General features: G+C 39.7%; 1 protein-coding gene across 1 annotated transcript; it reads left to right on the top strand.

The window, feature by feature from the left end:
* Nucleotides 1-3,213: 3,213 nt before the first annotated feature.
* Nucleotides 3,214-4,708, top strand: LOC123638931 (tripartite motif-containing protein 60-like). Its single transcript, XM_045552736.1, has one exon. It carries the CDS (start codon nt 3,243-3,245, stop codon nt 4,653-4,655), a length of 1,413 nt encoding a protein of 470 aa, XP_045408692.1. The 5' UTR covers nt 3,214-3,242; the 3' UTR covers nt 4,656-4,708.
* The last annotated feature ends 19,538 nt before the right edge of the window (nt 4,709-24,246 follow it).

Genomic DNA, 24,246 nt, shown 5'->3' with positions numbered 1-24,246 from the left:
ACCATATTTTATTAATCCACTCATGTATTGATGGGCACTTGGGTTGTTTTCACATCTTTGCAATTGTGAATTTTTCTGTTATAAACATTCTATGTGCAGATGTCTTTTTTATAGAATGTCTTTTGTTCTTTTGGGTAGATGCTCAGTAATGGGATTGCTGGATCAAATGGTAGTTTTACTTGTAGCTCTTTGAGGTATCTCCATATTGCTTTCCACAGAGGTTGGACTAGTTTGCAGTCCCAGGTGTTTTTTTTTTTTTTTTTTTTTTTGAGACAGAGTCTTGCTCTGTCACCCTGGGTAGAGTGCAGTGGCATCTTCATAGCTCACTGCAACGTCAGACTCTTGGGCTCAAGCGATCCTCCTGCCTCAGCCTCCCAAGTAGCTGGAAATACAGGTGCATGTCAAGATGCCAGCTAATTTTTCTATTTTTTGTAGAAACAAGATCTCGCTCTTGGTCAGACTGGTCTTGAACTCCTGGCCTCAAGGGATCCTCCCACCTCAGCCTCCCAGAGTGCTAGGATTACAGGTGTGAGCCACCATGCCCAGCCTGGCCCCAGCAAACTTTTCCCAAGACCTCCAGGTGATTATGGTTTGAGATTAAGGTTTGAGAACTGCTTCCTTAAAGTAATAAAAAAGTGCTCTAAGTTGGAAGATAAAAGAATTGTATTTGTGTTTGAAAATATCATTGTTGCTACGGAGTTAGGAAATTGATTGGAGGCACCATTGCGTATCCAGAAGAGGGATATGGGTAGCTTAAACTAGGGTGGTGACATGCCTACAGAGCTTTTATGGCCTGATTCTGAAAAGTAGAGAAGACTGATTTTTAATTTTAAATTGTTGCCCAAGAGGCTAGAGAGGCAAGTAAAGAAGACTGATTTGTGTGTATGCTTGGGAAAAGTGGGGGGCACAGGGGGGAGTGTGGACACAATGATACCTGGAGTACCTGTTATGTCCTTTGCACTATGCTAGAGTCCCTTTTTTTGTAAATATTTTTTTCTTCTAATTTTATAATTTTCCCAATTATGCTCTCCACTTTACTAGCTGTGTGACATTGAACAAGATTCTTAAAACTTCCTCAGTTTCAATTTTTCTAATCTCCAACCACCTTATGCAACCTCACCCCTATTCCCCTAGTCTAGGGCTGGGGAACCTGCGGCCTTCTAGATCCTTAAGTGTGGCCTTTGGACTTAATCCAAATTTTACAGAACAAATCCTTTTAATACAAGGTTCCCCATTCCTGCTCTAGTCCCTTGCACTTCCTATCTTTCCTGGACTGCTGGAAAGTATTAAGCAAGGATTGGAAGTCATCAGTAGCTACCATAGCCACATGTAGTATGGGCAGGTAGGGGGAGCAGTTTGGAAAGGACAATATACTTTATTTTATGTTGTAGAAAATCCCAACAACATAGAACAAGTTGAATGTATAGTTGTCCCTGGGTATCTGTGGGGGATTGGTTCCAGGATCCCTGAGTGTGCCAATCTGTAGTTGGTTGAAACAGCATATGCAGAACCTGCAGATATAGAGGGCTGAGTATTTTAGTATAAACTTAAAGATGTATTTTAAAATTCTGAAACTTATCCAAAATTAGTGAAGGAAAATTTCATGAAGCACACTATTACAGTGAGCCTGTTAGAAGTTAATGCCTTTACTAGTCATTGAGGATTTAGCAACTATGTGAGACATGGCAGCTTTCAGATTAAATATCAGTGTGTTTAATATGTAAGTAGATATACATATATGTAATAAAGTATAATATGGTATATTGATAGTATATGGATTCAGCTAAATTTGCATGAGTTCTTGAGATTCTGAGATAGTTTTATAATATTTTTTATTGTACATGTGTTAAATGCCAGAGACTGTGCCATGTGCCCTACATCATTCATTTATGTTTATAATATGAGATAGTATTGTTTCTTACTTTCTGAAAAGAAAGCTGAAACTAAGAGAAATTAATTTGGCCAAGTACATGTAATTAAAGTGGCAGAGGTGTATGAAAACTCAGTTCTGTCAGATATTGCTAGCTCTCAATTTGTTTTTTATCTGTTTTATTGTTTTGTTTGTTTGTTTTTGAGACAGGATCTGGCTCTATTGCCCAGGCTGGTGTGCAGTAGCATGGTCATAGCTCATTGGCTCATTGCACCCTTAAATTCCTAGGCTCAAGTGATCCTCCTGCCTCAGCCTCCCAGGTAGCTGGGACTACAGGCACCCGCCACTTTGGCTAATTTTTCTATTTTTTGTAGAGCTGAGGTCTCATTATGTTGTTCAGGCTGGTCTCAAACTCCTGACCCCAAGGGATGCTCCTTCTCAGCCCCTTGAAGTGCTACGATTATAGGGGTGAGCCACTGTGCTCGGCCTTGTTTTATCTATTTTATCTACATACCTAATGGGTGTGGTGCGCACCATTTGGGGGATGGACATGCTTGAAGCTCTGACTTGGGTGGGGCAAGGGCAATATACATAACCTAAACATTTGTACCCCCATAATATGCTGAAATAAAAAAAAGTATGAACAAAAAAAAGAAAAAAAATAGTCTTAAATCTATTTTTGATGGCACTGACGTTTCTGAGGAATGCATACCAGTTGTCTCTTAGAATGCCCCACAATCTGAATTAGAATAATTTTCCCATGATTAGATTGAAGTTAAATATGTTTGGCAAGAATGTTATTCAGGCAGTGTTATGTACTTATCATTGCATTGTATCAGAAAACACATAAGGTTTGTCCCATGATTTTTGTTGTTGTTTTTAATAAGTAATGTCTGGTGAATCTGTGCAATACGAATATTCTGTTTTTCCAAGAACTTCCACCCAGTACTTTTAGCATTCATTGATGATTCTTGTGTGGATGTTTTAATACATTTGTGATTATGGAATCAGGTTTTTTAACTTAATGTCTTTTCTCTCCCATAGGAAGAATTCCTTTTCTTGGTTCTGAAGCTCCTTGAATAAGAAAACAATTAAGCTTGACTTAAGATCTTTGAGTGGGAAGAGCAGCAGCCCAGCTAATATGTTCTAATAATATTCAGTAGACTACAGGCTGTGGACCATCATTGGCTGCAGACTCTGGAGCTAAGAGTACATAGCTAAAGGTTTTAGAGACTGTCATCAACATACCAAGTCAGTAAAACCAAAAGCTGGCTGGCTTTTAAGACCTAGGGAAAGATATCCACTCCTGGATTTTGAACTCTGGAGAGCTGGCTTTACTAAAAAAAGCATTACCTTACCCACCACCAGCTCAATGGAGTTTGTGGCAGACCTGCGAGCAGAGGCTAGCTGTCCCATCTGTCTGGACTACTTGAAAGACCCAGTGACCATCAGCTGTGGGCATAACTTCTGTGGCTCCTGCATCCGTATGTCTTGGAAGGATCTAGATAATAGTTTCCCCTGCCCTTCTTGCCACTTCTGCTGTCCAGAAAGGAAATTCATAAGCAATCAACAGCTGAGTAATTTGACTGAGATTGCTAAGCTACTCCAGGTAAGAAGAAGCAAGAGGAAGCGGCAGGAAGAGTCTCTTGTATGTGAGAAGCACAATCAGGTTCTGACCTTTTTCTGTGAAAATGACCTGGAGGTTTTATGTCTGCAGTGCAGTTCCTCCACTGACCACCAGCATCACCGTGTTTGGTCCATAGAAAAGGCTACACCCTTTCATAGGAAAAATCTGGAGTGTTACATTGCATCGTGGAAGGAGAGTGTGGAACTATTTGAAAAAGTGCTAACTATGCAAACCAGAAAATCACTGGAACTGAAAAAAAAGGTAAAACATAGGAGGGAAGAAATAAAGTCTGAATTTGAGCAACTCAGGTTGTTTCTCCAAAATCAACAGGAGACTGTTCTTAGGCAATTACAAGATGAAGAGATGGATGTTTTAGCAAAACTAAATGAAAACCAAACAAAATTTTCAGATCATGGCTCCTCATTAAAACATCTATTAAAGGAGACAGAGCGCAAATATGTGAAGTCAGAAATGGAATTACTGGCAGATATTAAGAGTATCTATCACAAATATAAAAACTTAAAATGCCCTGAACCATTTTCATTCACATTAAAAGAATATGGTTACCATCTTCCTCCACAATATTCTGGCCTTAGCAAAATTATCAAGCAATTTCAAGTAGATGTAATTTTTGACCCTGAAACAGCACATCGTAAACTTATTGTCTCAGAAGATAGAAAAACTGTGCGATATGGAAATACAATGCAAAACTTACCTCCTAACCCAGGAAGATTTTATCTCTGCCCAGCTGTTCTGGGTTCTAATGGATATCAATCTGGCAGGCATTACTGGGAAGTAGAAGTGAAAGACAAGCCTGAATGGGTTATGGGTGTCTGTGATAACTCTCTTCCTAGAAGGAAGAAGAGTCAGAATCAACCCATGTTAGTAAAGAATGGATTATGGGGAATTGGGCGATTTAGTGAGAGTAATTATATTGCATTGGGTCCTAGGAAAATTAATATTCTGCCAAAAGTAGTACCTAGTAAGATTGGCATTTTTTTAGACTTTGAAATGAGTGAGGTTTCCTTTTACAATTTGAATGATAAATGTCTTCTGTGTACTTTCAATGACCATTTCACAGGAAGACTTTGGCCTTATTTCTATACTGGAACTGACTCAAAACCTCTTAAAATCTGTACAGTTACAGATTCTGAATGATGAACTATTGAAAGACTCTCCTTTGTTTCTTTTTCTTTCAGTTAGTGGACATAACTAAGCCAGTAAATTTAGTCTTGACAATTTTTTTTTTTTTTTCAGTTTCCTCCACAGCCAGCACGATATTTATCTCAGTTTCAGCAGCTTCTAAAATATGGGATGATAATGCCTACTTTGTAGATAAATTATGGGGTACAGTTGGAAAGTGCTTTAGAAATTCTAAGATTAAATACTTGAAAAATGTATTAAGAAAATTTATTACTCTAGTAATTGCAAATAAAAACCCAATAACTTTTTCTCTATTAATTTTCTACATATGTTTCCTTTAAGAAAAATTAGGTCTTGGCTGCTCCTGAGTGCAAGGAGCTGAGGGCTGGGGCCTTTCTCTACCCAGGCAGGGTTCCCTCACTGGGCTTACTGGGGTTTCCCAAGGGGTCTGGGGCCCAGGGGTCTCTGCAGTAGCATCTTGGGGCAGACACCTTTCTGGAATTTCTCTGAGGTGGGGTGGGCTTCCCTTTGGAATGGGGTGGAACTTTCCTGGACAAGGGTGGAGTTTCAGGAGAGAAAGGGTGATTTGGAGGCTAGGAGTTTGAAGGCTGCATCCTATCTGTAAGAGGGGTGCTTGGTGAGGGCTTGTGCTGGAGGGAGGGTATAGGAAACAGGCCCTGGTTGGGATTATGGCTCTAGGGGGGAATAGGGGTGTGTCTTCAAGCCACATCTGGAGAAGCTGATGGATTGGGGGCCAGCCCTGAGGTAGCTCAGGGACACTTGGGAGGTTTGTCATAGAATACAGAATCTTAGAGACCTTGAGATGCATTTATGGGGTCAGAGAAACTCCCAAGGAGCAATTCTTTCTGAAGGTGTCAAGAATCTGGGGTCTTGTTCCTTGGAGATGATTTGAGGGCCATCTAGGGTTTCTGAGAGGGACTCAGGGAGTTGGAGTAGAAGAAAACCCAAGATGAAGGAGTGGTTGGTTTTCCTTTGAGGTGGGATGGGAAGGTAGAGGTCTGGGTCTCAAGGCATGGGGGATTGCCAGGACTTGAGGTTTTGGAGATTTCTGCAGTGGTCAAAGGGCTGGATCATTTTTATAAATCTCTTGGGTCTGAGGGGGAAGTTCTCTTAGAGCAAGAGTGAGAGGGTACCTCTCTGAGGACTGGGTAGTCCCAGAAGAGCGTCAGAGCCAAGGACTGGACATTATTTCTAGATTCTGGGGGAGGTTCCTGTAGAGGCTAAGAATCCAGACTGGAGGAGTCTCAAAGGTGCTAGGCACAGGCGTTTTCCCAGTGATGCTCTGGGTGGCTCAGAAGGGACTCTGAGGTCAGGTTTGGGGAGGGGGAGGGAGGGCTCAGGACGGAGGGAGGTGGCACCAAGGGGGTAGGGGGCCCCTGGGAATGCATAGGGTCTAAATGGGGAGAAAAGAAAACATTAAGGCTTTATTAAAGGCATACATTATTACTCAAAACATCTGTATTTTTCCCTTTATGATCTAGATGGATGATATTTCTTTTTCATACCTGATGGTACTAACTAGGACCTTCAGGACGATGTTAAATAGAAGAAGTGAGATCAGATACTCCTGTCTTTTTCCTGGTCATATTTTAAAAGTAATATTTGAGCTTGAAAATTATTTTTTAAAAATATTTTTTATCTTTATTTCTTTTTAGAGTCAGGGTCTTGCCCAAGCTGGTCTTGAATACTGGCCTCAAGCAATTGTCCTGCCTCAGCCTCTGAAGTAGCTGGGCTTACAGGCAAGAGCCACCACACCTGGCTTCTTGTATTAACTAACTTTGGTGCCTCTTCATTTTTACATAAAATACATTTGTTATTTGTTTTCTCTCTCTCTTTTTTTTTTTTTTTTTTTTTGAGATGATCTCTCTCTGTTGCCCAGGCTGGAGAGCAGTGGCTTGATAATAGTTCCCTGTAGCCTCAGATTTTTGGCCTCAAGTGTGACTCCCAGGTAGCTGGGACTACAGGGATGTACCACCACACCCAGCTAATTTTTAAAATTTTGTGTAGAAATGACCTCGCTATATTGCTCATGCTGATCTTAAATGCCTGGCTTCAAGTAATTCTCCCATCTTGGCAGTACATTTGTTTTCTATTTAATACTGTCAATTCAATATTATCTAACTATTTCTCCCCTGATGGATGTTTCCTTAGGTTATGTCTAACTTTTGCAAGTAATGCATGATGGTACTTTATGTATTTATACATTTAACAAAGTATTTCATAAAAGTGTGTAGAGCATAATGAAAAAGGCAACACCCATGTGTTCATGACTGAATTTAATAGAACATTAACATCACCTTTCAGTTCCATTTGTGCCTCTTCACAATCCCAACCTCTTTACTTCCTAATCCTATCCAGTTCCCCGCCACTATTCTTAGTTTGATATTCTATTGTTTTTCTCAACCTTTTACCCTATATGCTTGTATCCCTAAACAGTATGTTGTGTAGTTCTGTGTATTTTTGAATCTTACATAAAGTTAATGACATTGAATTATTTAATATTGTATTTAAAAATTCTATTATTATTTTGAGATAGGGTCTTACTGAGTCACTCAGGGTAGAGTGTAGTGGCATGATCGTAGCTCACTGTGACCTCCAACTCCTGAGCTCTTGCCTCAGCCTCCTGAGTAGCTAGGACTATAGTCATGCACCACCATGCCCAGCTAATTTATTTATTTTTTAGTTTTTTGTAGAGATAGGGTCTCAACTATGGTGCCCAGGCTGGTCTTGGACTCCTGGGCTCACGGGAACCTCTCACCTTGGCCTCCCAAAGTGCTGAGTTTGCAGGTGTGAGCCACCATGCTTGGCCTATGTTTTCTTAATCAACTTTATGTTCATGAGATTCATCCATGCTTTTGCTGAAGATTGGACTTTATATTCATTCTATTTCTCATAGCTAATCAGCTTGGGACTTTAACAAGCAGAGCTGCTATGAAAAATTGTATTTTTCCTGGTTTCATTGGAGAGTGAATTGCTCAGTTTTCATCTTTATTGAATAATGTCAAATTACTTTCAAAACTGTTGAGCCAGTTTACACTTGCACCCACAATGTATAAATGGTCTCATTGCTCTGCATCCTCAACAATACTTGATTTTTAAACTTGTTACTAATTTGCAAAATAGTAAATGTTATCTCATTTTAATTATTTCTGTGATTTATAATAGCATAGTTTCCCATGTTTATTCATTATTTCTGTTTCTCTTCCATGAAATACATGTTCTTATTTTTTTCTTCTGTTTTTCTATTGATCTGTTTGTCTCACTGATTTATAGGAGCTCTTTATATTTTCTAGATTCTATTCCTTTGGCAGTTACATTCATTGCAGGTATCTTGAAGCTTATGACTTCACTCTTAGTATGGTGTTCTTAAAGTTCTTTAAGTTCAATGCAGGTTGACTATCCCTTATCTGAAATGCTTGGGACCAGAAGTGTTTTGGATTTCAGATTTTTTCCAGATTTTGGAATATATGCATTATAAGTACTATTTAAGCATCCAAAATTGAAAATGCTCAAATGAGCATTTCCTTTGAGCCTCGTGTCAGCTCTCAAAAAGTTTCAGATTTTGGAACATTTCAGATTTGGGATGCTTCACCTGTGCAGTTGACTGTTTTCAGTCTTTCCCTTTAGAGTTTGGATTCTTTAAGAAATCCTGCCCTATACAAAGGCCATTGAAATATTCTCTGTGTGCTTCTAAATTCTTTAATCACCTACTTGGAGTTGACTTTGTGTTTGCAGATAGAGTGGAACCTGCCTGTCTTTAATTATATATAAAAAAACCAAGAGTCACAACGCTGTTTATTGGGAGAGCTATCATTTCTTCCGTGGATTGCTAATGACACCTGTATCATCTGATATCTGTAATCTATCCCACTGTTACATTGTATCCTTTAGCCAATACCACACTCAATATTATGAATGTTCTAAGTCTCTCATTCTTGATATCTCATGACAATTTTCATCATGTCTTTGGGATTACCTTGGCAACTTGACCTCTTCATATAAATTTTAGAATCAGCTTGCCAAATGAAACTTCATAATTGAGTTGTCCATTCAATGAACATGTTATACCTTTACATCTAAGTTTCCCTTAGATGTAAGACATATTGTACAGCCAATGAACATCTTTATGTCTAAGTCTCCCTTAATAATGTATGCAACACCCATTAGGCCTTTTTAGGTATGACTAAACATTCTGACTCACAAGTCTGCCACAGAGCAAACTTGGTGTTAGGATTACTCAGAAGGATATCTGACAGAAAACAGCTGGCCAATAGGTAGCTTCAGACACTTCCCCCTTCTCCAGGCCCAGCAGTGGAAACCAAAGGGGTCTCCCGGAAAAAACCTACTCCTGTGAACCTATAATGGATCTCAAATATCTCTTCAAAAAAAACCCTCCCAGCTACAGATAAATAACCAGGGGATCTGTGTCAAAAAATCCAGGAGGATTTAGCTCAATATCCCCCAATGGGGCCTGATACCCCACTAGCCCCATTCCCTTGTTCTTGAATAGCCCTTGGAATACTCACCCAGGCCCTGGGCCCTACCAAATGCCCAGTCATATATTTGTCCAAAAAATTAGATACAGTGGTTCAGGACTGGCTACTTCAGGTCTCCTACTAGAGAAAGCTCCAAGTACACCTGGGAAAGCCCCCTGACCATTTATACTAATCATCAGTTAAAATAACCATTAAATTCCAGGGGCCCCCATTTGCTGACTGATTCTACAATCTTCAGATGCCAGGTGTTATTGCTGGAGAACCAGCCAGGGGACCTAGTCCTTGTAAAGACTTAAAAAAAGAAGTGAGAGAAAAATATTTAAAAAGTTAAGAATATAAAGATGAAGGTATATTTTTGATAAGAAAGGTAAAAAAAGAAATAATTTTACATGAGAAAAGATCTTTTTTTTTGTTTTTTTTGAGACAGAGTCTCGCTCTGCTGCCTGGGCTAGAGTTCCATGTTGTCAACCTAGCTCACAGAACCTCAAACTGCTGGGCAAGTGATTCTCCTGTTTCAGACTCCCGAGTAGCTGGGACTACAGGCACGTGCCACCACGCCTGGCTTATTTTTTCTATTTTTAGTTGTTCAGCTAATTTCTGTTTTTAGTAGAGATGGGCTCTCATTCTTGCTGAGATTGGTCGCAAAGTCCTGACTTCAAATGATCCTCTTGCCTTGGCCTCACAGAGTGCTAGGGTTACAGGCGTGAGCCACCATGCCCGGCCAGAAAAGATCTTATAAATTTTTGTCCTAAAACAACTGGTTAATTAAGAAAGAAGGCTGGGCGCGGTGGCTCACGCCTGTAATCCTAGCCCTCTGGGAGGCCGAGGCGGGTGGATCGCTCGAGGTCAGGAGTTTGAGACCAGCCTGAGTGAGACCCTGTCTCTACTAAAAATAGAAATAAAAATTATCTGGACAACTAAAAATATATATAGAAAAAATTAGCTGGGCATGGTGGCACATGCCTGTAGTCCCAGCTATTCGGGAGGCTGAGGCAGTAGGATCGCTTAAGCCCAGGAGTTTGAGGTTGCTGTGAGCTAGGCTGATGCCACGGTACTCACTCTAGCCCGGGCAACAAAGTGAGACTCTGTCTCAAAAAAAAAAAAAAAAAAAAAAAGAAAGAAAATTTTAAGATAAAACAGAAAATCCAAACATATCACAGGTGGTCTATAAGTTGTAATAAAGTTTGTAAAATAATTTAAAAAAATTTTTGCATGTAATCAAATTGACTATAATTGAAAAGAATTGGTTAAAACAACAGAACTCTCTTAAAATATTGATTCTTCTTTGGGTCCTTCAGGAATAACTGGAATCCTGACTAACACCAATTATATCAGCTACAACTGTAATAATAATGGTCCTAATCTTAGGTCCCTGTATTTTTACTATTCTTGTTAAGTTTATCTCTTCCAGACTACAACAATTCTAGACAAAATTTCTAATAATACAGGGTTTTCAGCCAATTCCCACAAGTGATGAGTCCCTAAACACTTTAGGGACCCACAACACTTCTACCATCACAAGCCCTGTCCTTAACTTCTCTGACAGACAACAAGGATTATGGGATCCTGACCCAAATTCACCCCCATCTGACAAAAAAAATAGTTACAGACAACAAATAAGCCCCATAACCCCTGAAAAATTCAGGGTCCCAAATCCTTGAAGGCGGGATGTTAGAGTAGCTAGAAAAGTGAGACATGAGCAGAGGAGGTATACACAATGGGCCACGTAAACAAACAGGATACTGAGTAAGAAAGCACACTACAAGATAAGGGTAACCCAACTGGCACAATGTTAGTGTAAGAAAAGTAAGACATGAACAGAGAAAATATCAAAGCAAACAAATGGGATGCTGAGTAAGAGAACATACTGTAACAATAAGATAAGGGTAGCCACAACTATCTCAAGAAACATAACAAACAACACAGGACACATTATACATTATAGTTCCCCCTCCACCCCTGCATGGGCCTTGGATACCACAACACATCTGGGCCTAACTATATAAGGTCTCCCCACGCCTGACAGCAGGAAGGAGACAACATCCCTATGGGTTAAAAGAAAAAAAAAAGAGAGGGAAAAAAGACAACATCATAAAGGAAGAAAGGCCAGACAGGAGAAAAAGAGATGACATAGAGTCCCCAGTGCCACTATCCGCTGGGACGTATGCCCACTCCTACCCCTTTTGGAGCATACTGTTGCTTGCTGATTAGAAACCCAAAGAAACCCCAGGGCCACAGTCTGCTCAGATGTGTGCCTGCTCTTAACCCTTTTAAGAGTGAACTTTCACTTTAATGAACTATGATAATTTGTTATAGGAGTCCTAGAAAACTAATGCAGCCACATTATATATTACTAAGCGGGGGCAAAAAGTTGGTTGACAATAAGAAACATGAGACCATTTATGCTAAATAACTCCTCAAACACTCAAATAAAAATACATCAATAGACACAAACGTCAGAAAGTACACAATTGAAATATGTACCTTGTTTGTATCTAGGCAGTGAGATTGTGTTTTTCCCCTCTCTTTGGCATTTTTCTGTGTTTTCAAATATTTCTCATATGGTTGAATAATAGTAACATTAGGAAAAATACATGGTGCCTGCAACAAGGTTTTGGTGGTGAGCAGAGACTCTCCAGTTCATTCTTCCTCAGCAGAGTCATTGAAATAACAAACACTATTAGAAAAGGTGTGTTCAATTTTAGATATGCCAAGTGCCTGATACCTTTGAGATTCAAAATGAATGAATTTATTGATTTGAAGTCTAGGAGAGTGGTCTACACTAAAAATATAAACTTGGAACACTTTAAAAGAATTAAGGTAGTTGAAGTTATTAGAGTAGATGATATTACCCATGGAGTCTCCATCACTCAGAGTTCAACCAGTGAATAGGAACCAGCAGGGTGTGTGTATAAAGAGATTTATTACAAGGGATTTTCTTATGAAATTGTGGGAGCTGGCTAAGAAATTTCAAAACTGATAGAACAGGCAGGAGAAGATTATGAGCATCCTGGAACCCCAAGGGCAAGGGCAGAAGCAGTCAATTAGGAAGGGAAGATTCAAGAGAGCAGAGCAATTATAGAACTATTGGCTGTTTGAAGTCCCTTTTGCCAGGAAGAGCCCAGTCCCTTTTAAGAGCTCACTTTATTAGGTTAGCCCACCAAGGATAATCTCCCCAGTTTAAAGGGCCTTTAATTACATCTGCAAAATTCCTTCATATCAACAATTTACGTAGCATTTATATTGTACTAGGTAGTATAAGTACTCTAAGAGATGATTTAAAGTGTATAGGAGGATGTGGGTAGGTTATATGCAAACAGGCTATATGCAAGCATTACACCATTTTATACTTATAAGAGACTTAAGCACCTAAGGATTTTAATATCCTTGGAGGGTCCTGAAACCAATTCTCTTCAGATACCCAAAGATGACTGTATGTGTATAATTTTGGCCTGCCTCCATATAAATGTTACCAACAGCTTGGCACTTGTTCCTGAGGCCACATCAGAAGAATGAGGACAAGTGGCTGAGGAAAAGGAAAGAAGGGTTTATTAATTTGCCAGCAAATGAGAAGTATGCAGACTGCTGTCTTAAAATGCCATCATCCTACTCATAAGTAGAAATACAGAGCTTTTAAACGGAGGGTTTTCAGCTTCAGGCTATTGTTGAACTATAGTTGATGATTCGGATCCATCCCATCTCCAGCAAAGACAATCCACCCTGACAATCCATTGAGCCATCTCCTGTGGCACAAAGAACAAAGAACACTCTCCTGCCCCTCCCCACCGCTGGCTTGAGACAGGGATGCAGGTTTCAATTCCCAAAAAGAGTGGAGGAGATTTTTAAAAAGAGAAAAAACATTTTTACCCTTTTTTTTCCAGGCCAGGCCATTCCCTCTGTTACATAACTGTCCATCCATTTGGAGGAAAGAATAAAAATTGTCTTTTAATCAGCACATACATACTGTATTTTAAACACTTGCAATGAAAAGCAAGTATCTCTTTCACCCTAGCCCGTATTTCTTCATCCAGTCCCTTCTATAGAAGCATTATTATTTATGGTTTCTTGTATATCATTCCAGAAATATTTTATGCATAATAAGTAAAAATACAAATGTGTGTGTGTGTTTACAGAAATGGGAGCATACTGTATGTTCTACAGCTTTTTTAACCCAATGTTTTATCTTAGAGATTGTTCTATACTATATATGGATCTGAGGGTTTTTTTTTTTCTTTTCTTTCTTTTTCTTTTTTCTTTTTTTTAGATAGAGTCTCACTCTGTTGCCCAGGCTACTAGAGTGCAGTGGGGCAACCAAAGCTCAAATCTCATCCACTAAGTGTTCTTGATGAATAATGCAATGAATTGCTAAAATGTTGCTTCTGCTTTTTAAAAGTTGCCTAAAAACCAGTTTGCCTAACAATCACAAGTAATTTTCTATCAGATGTACAAGGAATGGCACTGGAGAAAAGAATGTATTTTCTATGAAATAATTATTTTAAATATAGATGATGCCTTTATACTTAACCATTAATAATTCTGAAATCACATTTCTTCTTCATCTGTTTCATTTTTTACAAATCTTAAATATGTTCAGTGAGGCTTTATTTTCTTCCAGTAGTCTTTCATCAGGTTATAATAAAAATTTCTCCTGACAACTGATTGTCAACACTTTTGCTATCTCCATGATTTCTTTCAACTCAAATATCATTGCTCAATAGCATAGAATAAATTATAAATTGTTTTATTTGGATTTCTTTCCTTCATTATATTAAAAAATCTCTTCGTTGTTTAGTAAGACAGCTCCCTCCCCCAATATATCATCATCATTTGGTAAGAAACAGCAAGACCTAAAGCCTTCTGATTAGATTTTGTTCTGTTTTGTCTTTTCATGCCATAAATTTTGGAAATCCTTATATATTTTAACCAATTGTATCAGAATGTTTCTGTAAAATGTTTACTCAATTTTGGCAATTACATATATTTATTTTTAGAACATTTGAAACAAAAAGTGTATTGGTAACTGTTAAATTGTGGATGAACTTTTAAAAACCAATTTTAAATATTCAACTGTGTAGTATCTGTTTTTGGACTCTGAAAATTGTGACCCCCTTATTTTCTTAGATAACAGTAGTTATAAATAATTGAATATAGTGAAGTGATTAGAGATACTCTTGACAGCCTGACTGGGTTTGAGTTGCAGTAATTCCACTTGCTCCTTATGTGATTGTTGGATTTATTACCTATAAAGTGAGAATAAAAGTCCCTATTTTATCATGTATAGTGAGGATTAATTTTTTAGGTGCTTTCAGCAGTGCCTGGCCTAATCTTGTTAGCTACTCTTTTCTACATTATGGGCGCTAAGATAGGTGCTTTATCCAACACTAGTTGAATTATCATGACAACCCTGTGAGACAGCAATTCTTACTCCCAATATGTAAACATGCAAACATGCTGAGAATTCCAAAGCAACATATCCAAAGTCCAAAGCCATGCTGCTCTTTCCCTATGCTTCCAGGGTACCTCCATCTATGTCTTTATCAAAGCATTTCTAGAGTGGAATTGTTTATGCACTTAACCTTGTAAGTCCACATCTGATAATACATCCATGTAAATAATCTAAAAGGGAAATAATTGTGTTTTATGGAAAGGAATTCATATCAGTCTTATTTATAATACTAGAAAATTAGAAACAATTTGAAAAAAAAAACATTTCCATGAATGTAAGTTTTGGTATCAAATAGACCTATGTTTCAACTCTACCATTTACCTAGTTGTTGCCCTTGAAAAAGATACTTCGTTTCTCTAGGCTTAATCTCCTCTTCCGTAAAATAAACAAAGTAATATAAAACTCACAGAGTTGTTTGTATTAGATGATTAAAAAGTGTATTAAACATCTATCTTAGTCTAGTGACTGGTACATAACTATTGCTCTATAAATGACATTATTATTCATCATCCCACAATGAGCAAATGGAAATTAAGGGGCCAAAATTTTCAGAGTAACCAGTGTAGAAATTATCTACTCTCAAAACATTACTTCCAGCTAAAACAATCTTATTACCCATCTAGTTACTGTGTGTCATCTATACTAGTAAGAAGATAAGTGATTAGAAAATGTGTTTTCTATTACCTGGCTCATAGTCATGCTGTGATGTAACAACTTCCCGACATCCAGATTTTAGATAAGTCTTTCACTTCATAATTTAAAAATGTCTTCACAAATGTGTGTTCATGCAGTCAAACAATAATTGCATATGATATGGCAATGTATTATATAATGTAAAGAAGCATCAATGTATCTTGCCACACACTTCTCATCTATTCCATCAGCTCTCTCCCCAGGGTAAAATGTTAGTAATGTGTTTTGGATTCATCTGGATTTTTTCCCCTATAATATCCTGCCATCTAGATTAAATTACTCATTCAAGGAATACATGGATTTTTACTTTTTTGTGTAACCTGTCATTTCAATAAAATGTTTAAAGTGTTTCACAAAACAATATGATGGAAAAATGCAAAGAGATAAAAGTCACACTCAAGAAAACTGTATAATGCCTCTCAATGTAAGCTGAGAGTCTAACTTCATTGCACCTCACAGAAAAGCCAACCTGGAAGTAGGGAAGTTGGAATTTCCTCACTGGTGGTCTGGAATTTTTTGGAACATTTGTGATGGTATCTTGAAGCCTTTATTATTTTAAAAATGTAAGAGAATCATAAATTTTGAGTTCTATTAAAAGCAAAGTGATGGATAAAATAAATATATAGTCTTTCTGTTCCCCCTGCAAAAGAACCAGAATGAGCGTTTATGACTCTCAATCACTCTGTAATGAGGGATGGCCAGTAATTATGCTCATGATATGGGCTCTCTCTTGAACAACCACCTGAACTCCACTAGCAACAACTGTGGGTTTTTTTTGTTTGTTTGTTTGTTTGTTTTTTGAGACAGAGTCTCACTCTCTTGCCTGGGCTAGAGTGCCATGGCATCAGCCTAACTCACAGCAACCTCAAACTCCTGGGCTCAAGCGATCCTCCTTCCTCAGCCTCCTGGGTAGCTGGGAATACAGGCACGTGCCACCATGCCCAGCTAATTTTTTCTATTTTTGGTTGTTTGGCTAATTTTCTTTCTATTTATAGTAGAGGCAGGGTCTCGCTCTTGCTCAGGCTGGTCTCGAACTCCTGAACTCAAGCGATCCTCCCGCCTCGGCCTCCCAGAGTGCTAGGATTACAGGGGTGAGCCACCGCACCCAGCCACAGCTGTGGTTTTAATCACTAATAATACAGTGGGTATGGGGCTAGATAATGCCCCTTGTGAGAACAGAGCCACAGAGGGACCCTTAGCTCCTTGGTGGGTTTCCTTAAAGCCTACCTAGGCTTTTGCAAATAGTCCTTTCATTAAACTTTCCCTAAATTGCGAAGTTTCAATGCGTTTTTCTGTTTGGACACTGGTTAATCCCAATAAAATGAAATGCAGAAAATTTTGCTTCTCCACCAATCTAAGGTGAGAGTGAGCAGCTACTTCTGTAGTTTATAAATGATAGAGTGACCACAGGAGGAATAGATAACAGGGTTGACTAAATATTGTTCCTGCAGTAGTATGCCATCCTTGTAAAATCTAATTACTATTTTTTAAAAAATAAGATTTTATTTATAATTTTTATGTTAAAATTTCAGATTTATTCTTGCATCACAGAAGTACCTTCCATTATGTTGATATTTGGCTTTGTTCTCAACTCCAGCCAAATATTAACAATAGCAGTCACCCAGTTGGCATTTGACATAAATGCAAATTATATACCTCTATCTAATTTATATATATATGTATTTACTATGTGTTGTATTCAATATGATATTATGAAAAAGCATATATCAAGTAATTAACTATGGCTACCCTAGAGAGTGGAAGTGGGATTCTTTCTACTTTACACAGTTTTCAACTAAAAAATACATATTTTTAAACCAGTGTGCATTGTTGTTATAATAAAGAGACATGAACATTTGGACAAAGAAAGACTCTAAGATGTAAAAGTACCCATTTATGTGCGTGTGTGTGAGTGTTTTTAAGAAGCAGTTTAAAGAACTATATATAAACTATGCTAATCACACACATACAGACACAAAATTAGCTTTAGATAATGAAATTATGAATGATTTAATTTTCTTTTCTTTTTTCTTTTCTTTTCTTTTTTTTTTTTAGACAGAGTCTCGCTCTGTTGCCCTGGCTAGAGTGCCGTGGCATCAGCCTAGCTCACGGCCATCTCAAACTCCTGGGCTTAAGCGATCCTTCTGCCTCAGCCTCCCGAGTAGCTACAGGCATGTGCCACCGTGCCTGGCCAATTTAATTTTCTTTCCGTGTAATTTATGTATTTTAAAGCATTTTCCCAATGGTCATGTAATAAAAATATTTATAGTAATATTAACAATTATCTGAATGTTTAAGAAACACTTTACTTGCATTCTTAGTTAAATGTTGTTATTGTCCGTGTTATGAAACCTATATTCAAGGAGGTAAGTTTTCCAGTGTTGCTAAGCTAGTACATGAAACTTATTGGGGATTCTATTATTAAACAAAGCCATATCTACAAATCTCTTCAAGACAAGCTCTCTTCTACCTTAGGATTCTTTTGCAACAACTGAAGCATTTTAGATGCCCTTGATTGGTTGAGCAATTCTCTGAGCCATTTTCTTGGATCTTTCTGAGAGCTTAGCAAACGATTTTAGAGCCAGACCCGCAATCTCATCTTTAGATCATACTTTTCTGGCAGTGCACTGGTTTTGTTCTTTGCCTTGAATACATTTTTTAGCTTTAGAATCATTTGCAGTCTGGAGAAACTAGAAATTTTCACAACTAGCAAGTCCTGGCTTCATTAGCTTCTCTCTCTGTGTTCCCATTTTGCTATAAACAAGAAGAAATCAGGCGGTGTCTTCACTGAATAGGGCTGATTTACATTAACAATAAGATATTACAGGGGTGATGGTGTAAGACTTCCAGAACTGTCACTGAAGCTTTCATCTTACTTTCTATTGGATGGGTCACTCTGGGGCTATCATCTGAAGGCCAACTGGGATTGGAGGATTCACTTCCAAGGTGGCTCACTCACATGCCGGCAGGTTGGTGCTGGTGGCTTCAGGTCCTCCATACATGGGACTCTTCACAGTCTGCCTTCTTCCTTGGTTTTTTTTTTTTCTTTTATCTTTCTCTCTTTTTTTCCTTCATGGGATATAGTAGCCTGCTGCCAAGATGATCCCCAATGATCCCAGCTAACTTGCAAATAGGTGGAATGATTTTACCAGTTCTAGCCAGTAAAATGAGTGCAGACATGGTGTGTGTCATTTCCTGCTTGGCATGTAAGATCCACAGGCCAATATGATGTTCTCTCACTTTCTTATATTTAAATAACTTTTTTATTTTAGCATAGCTTTAGATTTACACCATGGCTACAAAGACACTACAGAGAGTTCACGTATACCCTGTACCCAGTTTCCCCTGTTGTTAACATCTTATATTACTGTAGTACATTTAAAAAATATTTTTCATAGCTAATGAGCCAATTGATATATTATTCACTAAACTCCATATTTTATTCAGATTTTGTTAATTTTTCCCTAATTTTTTTTTTTCTGTTCCAAGATCCCCTCCAAGATACCACTTTGCATTTAGTCATCATGTAGCCTTAGGCTCCTTTGGTCTATGACAGTTCTCAGAATTCCCTTATTTTTTATGATCTTGAGAGTTTTGAGGAATATTGGTCAGACATTTTATAAAATGTACCTTCATCTCAGTTCGTTTTGTGTTATTCTTATGGTTAGACTAAAGTTACCCATTTAGGAAGGAAGACCACAGATGTGGAGTGCCATTCTTATCACATCAAGGGTGCCTGCTACCAACATGACATATCACTGATGATATGAACCTTGATCATCTGACTACAACAGTGTTTGCAAGAAGCAAGTCACTGTACTCTTTGTAAGCAAGGCACAATGCTGTCTTTACCTCTGTTACAACACCTCTGTGATGGTGTGTCACAAGATCAGGGAATATGGGTCTCAGAGTCACTCAAAAGAGCCACAGTTACAATATGCATTCAGTAGAAACCATAACCCCATCATAAGTTGTAAGGAGCTCTTCAATGTATAATGAATGGGATTATATCCTGATAAACTCATCATAAAGTGGGTTTCTAGGTTGAAACATTATAAGTCAGGGACTTATAATCCAATGTAAATTTACAAAAATAGTGTTTTAATTTTTTATACACTTGAATTGTATACATTTTCTTAGGGTATAAGTCTGATGCCTATGCAACTAGATGGCATGATGGCTAGTGATTTGTGTATTCTTACACATAAAATGTAAATGTGGTTAATTTCATAATTAGTGTTGTCAGCATTTTCTCCAAAGCCTGCATAAGGTAGTATCTTGTCAACAAATAACTGTACGTTTTAGGAAAGAGGATTAATTAAAATGACACAGATGGAAATGTTCCAAGAAAACTGGAGTGGCAAATTCCACTGAGGTGTGTCTTCTGATGGCAAATGATTTTATGCATTCCCTGTCAAAGTTGAGAAAGTATTTAGAGTGCCCAAAAAATTACCCTATTTCTACTTAATCCTATCCATCTCTTGTAGATGTGTACAGACTGAAACTGAGAGTTGCAGTCTGCCCTTGACCCAGGAACATATTCTCTAGACTGACAAGATAAACCACAGTCACTTTGGAGACCTGGGCAGTCTATTACATATCTCTAAGAAATGAAGCTCTTGTTCAAGCATCATTCATGCTTGTATAGGTGGTTTACTCATATAAATGTTTTCTTATATATGCATAGACTATTTAGGAACGTTCAACAAGAAGCCATTAAGAGCAATTAACTCTGGAAAGGCAAATAGAGGATAGACAGTCACTGTGTAACCATTCTGCCATGGGAGGGTGTCTCTTCTATACAGCACATCAATTTACTCCTTGAAACCTTTTATACAGATGCTTCCAAAGTGCAGGTGTTTGTGCTCCTGACAAAAGGAAAATCCTTGTCCTCTTCTCTAAGTAGATGCTGTCCTCATGAAGAAGGAGCCAAAATCTTCATCCTGCTGCTCATCACTCCCCTTTGCACTGCAGCTCCCTGCTGGTGAGGAATGTGCTGTTAGCCTTGTCTTCCAGGCTTCCAGTCAGATTCTATAGAATACGAACACTCAACAACTTTTTGACAGAATACATGAGTGAATGGCTGTCAGTGAATGGGATGACAGGCGAGCACTGTACATATTCATATAAGATTCTGATAGAACGGCCAAGCACGGTGGCTCACGTGCTGTAATCATAGCCCTCTGGGAGGCTGAGGCGGGAGGATCGCTTGAGTTCAGGAATTTGAAATCAGCCTGAGCAAGAGCGAGACCCTGTCTCTACTAAAAATAGAAAGAAATTAGCCAAACAACTAAAAATAGAAAAAATTAGCTGGGCATGGTGGCGCGTGCCTGTAGTCCCAGCTACCCAGGAGGCTGAGGCAGGAGGATGGCTTGAGCCCAGGAGTTTGAGGTTGCTGTGAGCTAGGCTGATGCCACGGCACTCTAGCCTAGGCAACAGAGTCAGACTCTGTCTCAAAAAAAAAGAAAAAAAAAATATATATATATATATTCTGATAGAGCTGGGGTCTGGAGGAACAGATGGTCACCACTTGAGTAGCAACTAAACCCCGTGCCCTGTGCATGAGATTATCAAGGACCTCACAGACTGGCAGGGTCATGCAGGGAGACTTATTTAAGCTATAGCCCACGTACCCCAAAGGAGACTTCTGAGTCCTCCTAGGAAAGCCTGCTCCTAGGGCTGCCTGGGTATGGCCCAGGCACAGTCCCCTCCCTTCTCCACAGCCCTCCACAGCCCGCACCGGCAGACTGAGCAGGGAACTTGTAACTGTCTCTACTGGCAACTTCCGTGCTGTATGTGAGGCGGGGTAGGTTGAAAAATACTGGAAACTTTGTAAACAGAGAACACAGACAAGACCTGGATCTGGAATCACGTCCTTTGTAGGGAAGAAGTTATTAAAACTGCCTGAGAAGGTACAGCCAAGACCAGTCAGCAGCAAATCCTGCATCTGCCCGCCTGACAAAGATTAGAATAGTCAACCATCTTCAAAATCGGCCACTGATTAAGTTAGCGGAGTGTCAGCGGGGAAGTGATGAGACACAACCAATGACCACGGATCAAACCTTCCGGCCACTCCCCTCGCGCCCCTCCCACCCCTCCTGGCAGAAGATGCAATCAGAGAGGATGACGGGAAATGTTCTCGGGAGCCAGTGATTGGCTGACGCTGATTGCATCCATCAGCAATCTGCCCAATAGGACGACAGAAAGGAGACGTTCCACGGCCTTATAAGGTGTGAGGGAGCCAGACCCAGAAGCCACAGGTGAGTGGACCGGTTGTGCTGTTGCCAGTTCTGACCTGGACCAAGGAGGAGTCATTAGTCTGTGCTGGTGCGGAGGGAACCACCACTGCCGACTTGGGACCCGAGGGCCCTTCCTGACCCCCTTCAGAGCCTGGACCACATGGAGCGAGCGTTGGCCTCAGGGCGTCCCTGGGAGCACACAAGCAGGTGAGCTGGGACCCAGGGAAGGACAGGGGCCTTGGGCGGGCTGGGCGTGGGGTAATCTTGCCAGGGCGCCCACCTACAGTCCATGAGGACTAAAGTAGGAAACTGCCCTAATCAGGATGGTGTGGGAGGCTACTCTGAGACGTGCTGATTAGGTTCACGTTGAGGTGACCTGAACGGCAGGGTGGGGGATGCGCGGGTTCAGAAGAGGCTGCGGTAGTTGGGAGGGAGGGGAAGGCCCAGCTGTGGTTGTGGACAGTGACCTGTGACATTAGAACACCGAACCCTAATGCCTGGCCTTGCTCTTGCCACAGACTTAATTCACTTCAATTTGGGAGATTTCTGTGGCCTTAGAGGAATCAGGACTGGCAGGAAAATGGGATTAGAGTGGGAGGAGAATGGGAGCAGATTTGTGTCAATTGTGAAGAGGAAGAGACTAGGAGACACAAGGGATTTTAGAGCTTTAAAATGTAGGCAAGGGAAAGATGAGGTTCTAAGAAGACAGTAAGAGATGAAGTTGTCTTGGCTTGGGGACAACTACACTTTGATAGTAATAGTTAGCCTTCTAAATAATGTTTTTTCTTAGAGAACGTATAAGGTACCTAAAATAGTAGCGAAATTAGTACGATAAACACTATGTACATATCTGCAAATTTATGTCCCAATCCCTCTACTCCTGAAACTTTTGAGGCAAACCCTAGACTAAATACAATTTTATGGATACATATCGCACTATGAATGGTGGATGTCCAGAGTCTCTTATACATAAGTAAGTTGAAATCATTATCAGACATAATAGTTAATTTTTGTTATGAGATTTCCTCTGTCTCCATTGACTTTTTTTAGTGTAAAAAATAATTGTGTTTAAATCAGGAAAAAGTTAACTATTTTGATTCATGTACATGTTCTTCATTGTTTTAATGTATATTATTCTCTTTTGTTCTCTTTTTTTTATGTAGAATAAAGCTAATTTAATGTCCTGGTGAATGTCCCACAGTGTGGAATGTTTTACGTGACTATTTATTTCCATTGCTTCTGGAAACTGCAGCTCTTCATAATGAAGACAACTGAATAGCCAAGCTTGAAGTTGAGGTGGATCCGGTGCCAAGGCATCATCAGTAGGTGCCTGGGTACCCCAGCAGCTTCTGGCAGCTGCTTCTAGAGCTGAAGGGAAAGAAGCAGACACACGCTTGTGGGGTTATACCTTCCTGGGACCCAGGAAAGCCCTCAGGTTGTTTTGAGGAGTTAGAGTGGTGAGGAATCAGCAGCTTCCAATTACAGCTCCTGAAGGGAGTCTCCTCAGACAGATCCCTCCCTACACAATGGCCTTTGCAGCCTCCCTGGCTGAGCTCCAAGCAGAGACCAGCTGCCCCATCTGCCTGGATTACCTGAGAGACCCAGTCACCACTGACTGTGGGCACAACTTCTGTCGCTCCTGCATCCACCAGTGCTGGGAAGACCTACAGGATATCTTCCCCTGTCCTGTCTGCCTCCACCACTGCCCTGACAAGACCCTCCAGAGGAACACCCAATTGTGCCACATGACTGATTTTGTTAAGCAGCTTCCCACCCCCAGGAGCAGCAAGAGAAAACGACAGGAAGAGGAGCCCTTGTGTGAAAAGCACAGTCAGGTTCTGGCCTTGTTCTGTGAGAAGGATCTGGAGCTCTTGTGTCTCCAGTGCAGGGTCTCCTGTGACCACCAGGGTCACCCCCTGATACCCATTGAGCAAGCTGCAGCTACTCACAGGAAGAAGCTCAAAAGCTATCTTGAACCACTAAAAAAGCAAGTTGAAGATGCAAAAAGGCAGTGTGAAATTCCAGTTTTAAAAACTTTTGACGTGAGGTGGAAGATGGACAATTGGAGTAGGGAATTACAGTCTGAATTTGAAGAACTTAAGCATTTCTTGAGAAAGGAGCAAGCCGCAATTCATAACAGGCTATGTACTGAAGAGAAGGATGTTGAAGAAAAACTAATTGAAAACCAAAGCCAAATTTCAGACCACATATCGACACTAAAAAATCTATTATATGAAGTAAGAGATAAATGTTTTCAGGCAGACTTGGATTTACTGACAGGCATCAAGAACATCCACAACATGTATGAGAATCTGAAAACCCCAGCAGTTCTTTCATACGAATTAAAGAAGGAGAATTTGAGTCTTCCTCCACATTATTTTGGCCTGCAAAAAATGATCAGTACATTTCAGGTAGATTTGACACTAGATCCAGAAACTGCCCACTCTAATCTTATTGTCTCAAAAGATGGAAAAAGTGTGATATTTAGGAAGATAAACCCCGACACTCTTTATAATCCTCATGCCTTTCATTTCTATGCAGCCGTCTGGAGTCGTGAGCAATTTGATGCTGGGAGACATTTCTGGCAAGTGGAAGTGAGAGGCACAGGGACATGGTCCTTGGGTGTGTGTAAGGACTCTTTTCCTAGAGATGCTCTTACAGTGCCATCTCCACAGAAGGGATGCTGGCAAATTCAGTATTTCAGTAGCATG

This window comes from Lemur catta, chromosome 5, assembly GCF_020740605.2.
Source record: "Lemur catta isolate mLemCat1 chromosome 5, mLemCat1.pri, whole genome shotgun sequence".
Lineage (NCBI taxonomy): Eukaryota > Metazoa > Chordata > Mammalia > Primates > Lemuridae > Lemur > Lemur catta.
The sequence above is the reverse complement of the archived record's forward strand: the minus strand, read 5'-3'. Positions and strand labels throughout refer to the sequence as shown.